Here is a 9577-nt window from a genome sequence, read left to right as displayed (position 1 = left end):
AGCATGTGTGGAGGTATAGGCCATTGTAGCCAAGAGAGGAGACATAGAGAGGGCGGAGGAGGAACCCTCGAGATTCTCGCTCGTGAGAAGGAGAGCAGATAAGAGAGACAAAGAGATCAATGACATCGATGGAGAGATCCTAGAGATAGAGATCGCCATCCTAGGAGTTTGAGAGGGCAAGTTGGTCATTGGAAGAGAAGACCACGTCATAGATAATGTAGGAGTGCCCGATCAAGTGTCATCAGGGGCAGAATATCCTTGGTGTGGTCGAAAAAGCAATGGGAATCAGTAGAAGTATTGCCTAGCAAATCAATAATGACAAATCAATAGAGAGGAGGGATTGCCTCATCAAACAATGAGGAAGGGAAAGTCTTGCTTGAGGTATGAAGAGCTCTGATACCATGAAGAATTAAGATGTTGTGAAAGAGATTAATTTTATTCATTGAGGTAATGAGTATTTATACAGATTCCGAGATAGATTTCCTCTATCATTATCTTCTATCATAAAGTCTATAAGATATATTTCTCACTAGTATATTTGAAGGCTTCATGGACATGAGAATTTTTGTGGGGGAGACAACTTATGGTTTCCTTACTTGTTTAGTGGTAAAATCTTCCCTAGTAGAGAAAATCAAGGAGTGTCAAAAGGAAAATACTTATTTATAAACCTTGGCTAGAGACTTAGCACAAGGATTAAAATTAGAGTTCGTTGAAGTATAGGATAGCTCAATCAGATTTTAGATCAACTCTGTATTCTTGAAAGCCTTCTAATGAAGTAATAATTGCTAGATAAGGTGCATAAGTTAAAGTTTGTCATTCACCCAAGTGACACTTTAGCATAACTCTTTACCTCCTAACTGATGGTTGGCGTAAAACGACCATTCAGAGATTGGAGGTTCTTTTAAGAGCTTGTTCGATGGATTATGATTATCACGACTTGACTTGATGGGATAATTGGTCTGTCAACTTCGTTAAGCCCAAATATACTGATCAAAATGCTTAAGTTAAAGTTAATAGTAATACACTCATTAAACATTAATAAGTCAATTTTAGTCTTGCCTAAGTGTTACAAACTCTCTTACTTATGAGCTCTACATTCTCGTCAAGGCTCAAAATATCTCATATCAAACTCTAGCATGGTGCACATGAGGTATAGTCCAATGGTGACTTCACACTAATAACAAGTCACTCAATCCATGGATAATCCTAACATACTCGAGTCCCCTCAACATACCTTAATACTAGGTCAACTATAACACTAAATATCATGGCCCAGCCCTAATAGGATAACTTATCTATCAACTTTGTTAAGCCTAAATCATTATTTAATATACTTAAGTTAAAATTGATAACACTATATACATCGAACCCTTATAAGTCAATCTTAATCTATCAAACCATAACATTCATCGAACCATCATTGTGATTATTTATGATGATCATGTTCATGTTAGTAGTTCTCAAATGACATGTTAGATTAAGGTTGATGTCGGGATCACACTGACGTGTCATTGGTTTGCTCATGTATCACTTTATGTTATTAAGAAGTTCAAACATAATCATGCTTAATATTGCTTAGATTAGTTTATATTAATTACTAACTAAAATTATCCCATATGGAAGTGATTAACGTGTTTGGACCAAGTTTTTGCTTGATACGGGATATGATGATTTCTACTAAGTTTATTTTTATATATGATTTTGTATATACACACATACTCTCACACACAAGTGGATTAATTTTAAAACTGCAGGTATTTTGTGTTTATTTGTTTGTGTAACCTGCACGAGAATGCTCAATTTGGATAAAAAAACTAACAATATTCAGGTACCCTTATAATGGATCAAGAAAATAAAATTTAAGAATTTATTTGTCTAGGATCTCTTATTATAAATGTAATTGTTTTCATGATATCATTATTATTATTAGGTCAATTTTGATCGATCTTTCATACTTGAATATTAAGAGAATATTTATATATGTGTAAGAGATTGAAAGAGGACCAATAGAATAGGTCACGGTGGTCAAGATTGAAAGAGAGTAGGATGACACATGCTAGTTTATTATATAATTTGATAAATTTAAAATTTTTTAATTGAATTAATGTCCAATATAATATATTTGAGCTTATTCATTAACATTTATTGAATTTATTAATAATATTTTGACTAGTTAGTTGAGTACATAAGTGATAGAGGGATGAGAGTGAAAGAAAAAAGGATAAATAGTAATATTAAAATAAAGTAAAAAACCAGTAGTTCTATCTTAAGCTCTATAATATACCATCTTTGTATTATTATATATGTATGTATATTTTTTTCTTCAGAGATAATAAAGCTCAAGAAATAACGACAGCGTCAATGGATTAAAAATATTGTATAACTTGTAAGAAGCTGAGGCTTCATCAGCCATGCATGCCCATCCACTCTAGCCTTGTGCTAATTAAGCGTGGCATTGATGATGATGATGAATGGAAGAGCATAAGTAGAGAGAGACTGTCGATCGCAGACGAGGTTTTGACAGCAAAACATATATATAGGCTCGCTTGCTTTATTACATAATGTGCGTGAAGAAAGGATACGTCCCTCACACCACACGCGACTCACCGATGGATGCCAAAGGACTACGTGAGCTGCTTTATTTACTCCCTTACTGCAGCATTAATTAACGACATGGACCCATTCTAAATGGATATGCTGTTGGGGATTCCCTTCGCGGTGATCCCAGTCTCGCCGCTGGGGAAGAGCAAGTAGTACGGCACCTTGGCAGCGCCATTGCGGTTCTTCAAGGACGAGTCGCCGTTCCTGCTCACGATCTCCGCCTCGATCGACCTCAGCGCCGCCCCGAAGCGCTGGAACGCTGTGAGGGCTTTCCCGTCGGTGGTCCACTCCGGCGTGTCTCGCTGGCCGAGGTATACCTCGTCCGACGCGTGGGTCGACAGGATCTCTATCAGCGACACCCCCAGAATGGTCTGCATCTGGTTGGTGATGGTCCGCAGGAAGACCTTGTCCGGGTTCTTCTCCAGTTCTTGGTACTCCGGCGTGCCCGGCTCCGGCATCAAGCGACGGCTGATGGTGGGCCGGTTCGGGAGGTACCCGGCGTAGGGGTACTGTCCGAAGTTGACGGCGGCGTGGAGCGCCGAGGCGATCCAGATGATGATGGTGCATGAATCGGTCAACTCCAATACCGTCTGCATCGTGGGCCACCACGGCTCGTCCTTCTTATCGCCATGCCCCACCTCGCGGACCTCCTTCCACCAGGCCAGCAGCTCGGTGTCGGCCTTCACGGCGTCGTCGCTCGGGTAGTAGATCGAACAGTATTCGGTCACCCATGTATGGATCGCGTTCCATATTGCGAGCCCATCCACCGCGTAGGGGTAGTCCTTGATCAGTAGTCGAAGCCCGTCGCCCTCCTGCACCGCAACTCCTCTGAGCAGAAACAAAGCTTTGAATCAGTCCAAGCATACACTCGTGACGATGCTGAATTAGATCTTCCGAGGATTTTGTTACCTCTTTATCAGCTCGGTAGGGAGAGCTTGCTCGACGAAGTTCCAGTTTCTGTAGATGACGGCAGACATCTCCATGGCGTACTTCCCTGGGAAGACGGTCGTCTCCAGGATCCCGCCGGCATTGATGAGCGTCTGGCGAGCCAACGCGTTGATGTTCATCGTGTCGCGATAGTGCGGCGTCAGAAGCTTGCTGATCGGGTGGACGACGCTCAGGTGTCGATTCGTGGCGATCACGAACGGCTCCAGAACCGCGTGCGTATTGAGCCTGCGCATGTGCCCGCACCATGAGAAGGTGAACTTCTGCATAACTAAGAACTGAGCTATGTTGGGATTTTGATTCGCACCAGTGGCTGATGAGCTGGTGGACGCCGGAGTCGTTGACGCCGACGTAGGCCTTCGCCAACTGCCAGATGGAACCCTCGACGCCGGTTTCAGCCGGTGTGTACACTTTGCTGACGGCGCCAAATTGTTCTCCATCAGGGTGTGGTAAGCTGAGTTCGATGGCCAGTGGCTTCAGAGTAGAATCCTCCTTCAGGAATAGCAGAGTCCTCGTGGCGTATATCTTATTCGAACCGGAGTTTATGCGAGCTAGATATGGCATCAAAGCATCATGATGGTCCAAGATGAAGAGCCTGTAGCTCCTCAGTGCCTGAAGAATAGCAACAGAATCAAGCAAACCGTGCCTATGATCCCTGAGTACGTTCTAAGGTACAGAAGTCATATACCTCGTCAACAGTCAGGCCTTCAAGGTTGTGCTCGATGTGGGCTGCTGTGATCGTGCTGTGTTGGTTGCCATACTTGTTAGAATCGAGCTGGCTGATGGGAGGGAAATTGTCAAGGCGGCTGACGATGAGAGGGTCCACGCCGGCAAGCATTTCGCGGCCAAACTCTTCGTCCGTTCGCCAAGCATTCTTATCGACTGCAACAAGAACCGGATGGTGAGATGAGCGTGCTTATTCGACTGCTACAAGCTTTGCTATTGGACTTACCTTGAATCACGTGGGGCTTCGGGAGCTTGAGGAAGTTCTGGCCCTTCTCAGTGCGTAGCAGTTCTCTTATCATCTCGAAAGGGATCCTCTGTCTCAGCTCATCCAGCAGAGGAATCTGAGGCACCGGAAGGCCGTTCTCATAGAGGCTCAGTACTTCCTCGAACGAGTCGAACTCGTTCGGGGTTATATCGAATATGGCTTGCAGCGTTGGGAGCAGCCCGGTGGAGATGGCTTTGATTGCGTAGGTGAGGAAGTCACCCATTTTAAGGTGCCCGAATCGCTCATCTCGGGGCACATAGATGTTCAAGTCCAGCTGTGGCAGTCTGCTCTCAGAATTGGGATCTGCAGCAAGTAAATAGGCGACCGAGGCAGCGTAAGAAATGGAGTCAGACGCTAATGCGACAGGATCTCGTCGGATCTGAAATTACCGGTCTTCGTCGGTGGGCGGCTGGTCTTCCCACGACGAGGGTAAGGGTACTCCGCCGACCCTCCGAGGATTGGCCGGACGAGGTTCGCGCCCTGATCGGGACTTCCGAGATCGTTGTAGTACGCATAGTCGTATACACGGTCCCATTCTTTCAGCTCCCCGGTGACGTCTTGCCCCCTCAAGTTTAGCAGCTCATCTTGTCTGTACGGCTTCAGCGGCGCCGGTGTGGCTCCCGGGAGGTACGTCTGCAAGAGTTTGACCTTCATCGCATGCAAAGATGGAGTACGCAGGGCAAGTGCTTGATTAGTACTCACGGTGTTGGCGAAGAAGATGCGGTCGTATCTGTACTTGTTGGCAGGGTAGACCCAGGAGTTGCAGACGAAGTGGATCCGGCCCTTGCCAGGAAAGTTGTCCAGCGTCAGCGTCTTGAGGAAGAACTGGGTGGCGTGCTTGTTCTTGACGATGACGGCTCCGGGGATCCCCTTGTTCTCCTCCCACTGGAACGTCACGCTGAATCTACTCTCGCCGGCGGCGAGGGAGGGCAGGCGGCCAAGGTACTGCAAGGAGGCCGGCGACCCGACGACTCCCCGGTTCCCATTGTCTGCCATAATTCACGAGATGGTAAAGGGAACTAACAACGCAGCAACCACGTAGGTGTGATCAACAGAGCGAACAACTCACTGGGGTCGCCGACGGTGGCGCTCACGAGCTGGAAGGTGACGTTCTGACCGAGGATGTCGAACAATGCGTCGATGACGTTGCCGGCCAAGTCGTTGAAGTCGAGGACATTCTTCGGCATCAGCACCACCGTGCCCTTCACCTGCACACCCTTCGACCCCCCGAGGATGCCGCCCACCACATCGCCCACACCGCCCGCCACACCTCCCACCACGCCGCCGACGATGTTTCCGAACATCTTCGGTTCTCTTTTTCCTGTAACACAGTGGATAGCGACGACTAATAGCTTAGAGAGTGAACGTTGCAGTGAGATCGATTGCAGCGGAGGTGGTATTTATTGATGCAGAGCATCCGCCTGTGTCGAACAAGCACGGGTTTCTCGTGTCCACAAATGCTTCCCCAAATAATTTTACGTGGTTGGGTCCACTGAATTAAATAGGTGTTTTGTCGGGACCCACTCCCTAATCACTGCTTCAATGTGCGGATAACACAAATAATTGAGCATCCATGCGTTTCACATGGCCGCCAATCGCGGTCCAATGTGAACTCTGATTTATGTGTCATCTGCGCGAGACTTAGTTTTATATCTTTTCCACACAAAATAAATATAACAATGATACAAACAAATAGTGATATTTGAACGAACCGGTGAAAATTAGAACGAAAACGATCAATGATTTCATAGATCTGAATCGAATCGGAATCGGATTGGGGGGGGGGGGGGGGGGGGGGGGGTTGGGGGGTTTCAATTTCACGTTGAAATCAAAATCAGAACCATATGAAAATAAAAAGAAATAAACATTAAACACTATAATAAAAATAAAATTAAAAAAATGATGGTTCTGATTCCATCTTGTGTGGAGGTTGAACTGTCGATTCCAAACTCGAACGTAAGTAATAATACCAATAATAAAGATATTATTATTACAATATAAATACTAATATTTATCCATCTCCCTCCTTAGTATCATTATCATATGGACTATATTATGATTATTATTATGATTATTATTATTATTATCATTATTATTATTATTATTATTATTATTATTATTATTATTATCCCCTAGGCTATCTTTATTGTCTTGATTGATTCAGATGGCACACAAATTATTATGGACCATATTATTATTATTATTATGGTCCCATAGGCTATCTTTATTGTCTTTATTATTATTATGATCAATTATTGGTCATATTTGTTATAAAAAATGACAAATATCACTGTCTTATTCTCATGTTATTAAAAAAGGTGTTAAATGAGGGTTCAGTTGGTAGATCGATCACACAAAAATGAAGTGCCAAGGATAGGCTTCACAACAGTGATGTGTATACAACTCATGCTTTCCAAGTGCACAATTCATCCTGGTCCCAATTGGGAATAGTTCAGAAGGTACGAACTCTCGGTCATAATTCATCCTGGTCCCAATTGGGTACAATGATCGTTGTGTTCTTTTTATCATTATATACAATATTAAATGATCTACCTGATATGATTTGTTTTCTTAGCAGTCATTAGATGTGGATAAGTACACTACTTCAAAATCCAATGCATGAAACTTGAATGGCATGATATGAATATAGGACATTTCATTTTCTGATACTGTCAATATATATAGGTTCCATTCTTAATATTGTTTTTCATCTCTTTCATAAATTTTGCTATTATAAATTGTCTTTACCACTAGATATTGTTAGAGACCGGTCATGGCATCACCAAAATCTACAAAAATATCAATTTACGACGAGATATACGAGTACACAACCAAGATAATGAAAGAAAAAGAAAAACAATTGAAAGAAAAGATTTCATGTTGAAAATTTTGCTCGGATGAATGCTGAACTTCAATCATTTGTGAGTCAATTATATAAATGTCACTTTTATTCATCATTATTCTCCTTTTAATCTCGTTTAATCTCAATCCCACTCTCAACCAAAACATGTTAATCTCTCATACATATATACATATATAAAAGATACCCAAATCAATACTCTCCGATTGGCAAAAACTTCACGTGATGATAAACATAATGAGGTCATATCGACAATTGGTCCCACAAGTGACAAAGGATAAATAACAAAAAAAACAAAAAAGATAAGAGCTCACAACCAGTTGTCAACGAAGTGCCCATTTGACAAGCTGAATAGAAGCTTCAGATATTTTGATAATAGTTAGAGATTTGGTAATAAGGCCCTAAATTGTTTTTAATCTTGCATATTGAGTCTTTTTTTCTATGGTTTTAAAAATTTTTAAATAAAAAATAATGGTAAAGACATCGTGAATAAAGTAAAAGGATCATTAATATCGTTATTCCCTAAAGATATCTACTATGACTATTAATAATAATTTACTTTAACTACAAACAACCTTCTTATTGTTTTCATCACGTTTCCTTACGCTTCCAAGTTAATATCTTTTTGATCAGTTTTCAACGTACGAAAGATTTTCAGAACCGACATAATTTTATCCGTTGAACTTCAAAATTTTGTGACTCAATTATATAAAAGTCACAAATAGAACTTTTATTCATCATTGTTCTCAATCTTCTAAAAATCTCAATCCCACTCTCAACCAAAACATATTAATCTCTCTTGAACTCATAGGCCTTTAATCTCATCTATTACAAAGTTATGGATCATACATACATATATATATATATATATATATATACATATATAAAAGATACCTAAACCAATACTCTCCTATCAACAAAAACTTCACGTGATGATAAAGATAATGAGTTCATATTGCAAGTGATGATAAAGATAATGAGTTCATATTGACAATTGGTCCCACAAGTGACAAATGATAAATAACAAAAAAACAAAGAAGATAAGAGTTCACAATCATCCTTTATTATAGTCCCAATTGGCAACTAAGTGCCCATTTGACAAGCTGAATAGAAGCTTCAGATATTTTGATAATAGTTGGAGATTTGGGTAATAAGGCCCTAAATTGTTTTTAATCTATGCATATTGAGTTTTTTTTTCTATGGTTCTTATGACCTTATTAAAATTTTTAAAATAAAAAATAATGATCAAGACGTTGTGAATAAAGTAAAAGGATCAATAATATCGTTATTTCATGAAGATATCTACTAGCATGACTATTGATAAAATGGTTTCTTCGTTTAGAGTCACAGCAAGGAAAACAATGTATCACATATGTTTTTATTTTTCTTTTCTTTTTTATGTGACTGCGATAAATTTTGTTTATTTTATTAGATTACTTTTTTACTTCTAAGAAATACCCCTCATCATCGAATTAGTAGTCTGTCAATGAAATTACATTTTATTTTCGGTCTATCTTGGAAAACAAAATATTTTATTTTTATTTTTTCTACTTAACGTAATTAAATCCTTTTGGTGCACTTTTTTCTTGGACAGTTTTACATCTTATAGTTTCTATGGGAACAGAGATAACTAATATTTTATGGGATTTAAAAAATAAAAGATCGGTTATAATATTTGTTAAAAATGACTTTAGAAAAATAGAAAATATTTTATAATGTATATATAATGCATGGTATGCAAATGTTAAATTATCTGTGTTCTTTTCATCATGAGTCATTTATAAGATCTTTTGACAAAAATTATGGTGTCGCACTTATGAATGAATTTTTAGTTTTACATAAATTGTAGAATCAACCTTAAATATATCAAATTTGACTTGCAAACTCACCTAAAAATAGAAGAAAAACAGCAGAATTGCTATGTACATCATATTCATGTGCTACCTTGTAAAATTGATATGAATAAAACAAACTTTATGAAACTTTATGGTGTCACACTCGTAAATAAACTTTGTTTTATTCCGCTGCAAAATCAAGATGAAAATGAACTATGTTATACTTGATTTTACAATCGAGTATAACATAGTATTTTACAAGCATAACACCATAAAATTTATTTAATTTTCATCCAAAATATAATAATAAAAATTTGATATAAATAGTTCAGCACCTTACAATAA

General features: G+C 39.8%; 1 protein-coding gene across 1 annotated transcript; it reads right to left on the bottom strand.

Annotated features, from left to right (window-relative positions):
* Positions 1 to 2515: 2515 nt before the first annotated feature.
* LOC135676813 (linoleate 9S-lipoxygenase 6-like) lies at positions 2516 to 5905 on the bottom strand. The gene is made up of 8 exons (XM_065188410.1): positions 5607 to 5905; positions 5240 to 5526; positions 4927 to 5170; positions 4499 to 4840; positions 4235 to 4428; positions 3854 to 4158; positions 3511 to 3774; positions 2516 to 3429 (listed from the first exon to the last, which is right to left on the bottom strand). The coding sequence occupies exons 1-8, from the start codon at positions 5839 to 5841 to the stop codon at positions 2685 to 2687; spliced, it is 2616 nt and encodes an 871-aa protein (XP_065044482.1). The 5' UTR covers positions 5842 to 5905; the 3' UTR covers positions 2516 to 2684.
* Between the last annotated feature and the right edge of the window lie 3672 nt (positions 5906 to 9577).

The sequence above is a fragment of the Musa acuminata genome, chromosome BXJ1-6 (assembly GCF_036884655.1).
Source record: "Musa acuminata AAA Group cultivar baxijiao chromosome BXJ1-6, Cavendish_Baxijiao_AAA, whole genome shotgun sequence".
Classification (NCBI taxonomy): domain Eukaryota; kingdom Viridiplantae; phylum Streptophyta; class Magnoliopsida; order Zingiberales; family Musaceae; genus Musa; species Musa acuminata.
Note: the sequence above shows the minus strand (reverse complement) of the source record. Positions and strands in the feature narration are given on the sequence as shown.

Excerpts from the sequence above, each read along its gene's own strand:
- LOC135676813 (XM_065188410.1), bottom strand. The coding sequence starts at position 5,841 with ATGTTCGGAAACATCGTCGGCGGCGTGGTGGGAGGTGTGGCGGGCGGT. Across the intron at positions 4,429-4,498 it reads GAAGCCCCACGTGATTCAAG|TCGATAAGAATGCTTGGCGA; the intron begins GTAAGTCCAATA and ends TTCTTGTTGCAG. Across the intron at positions 4,159-4,234 it reads AAGGCCTGACTGTTGACGAG|GCACTGAGGAGCTACAGGCT; the intron begins GTATATGACTTC and ends GCTATTCTTCAG.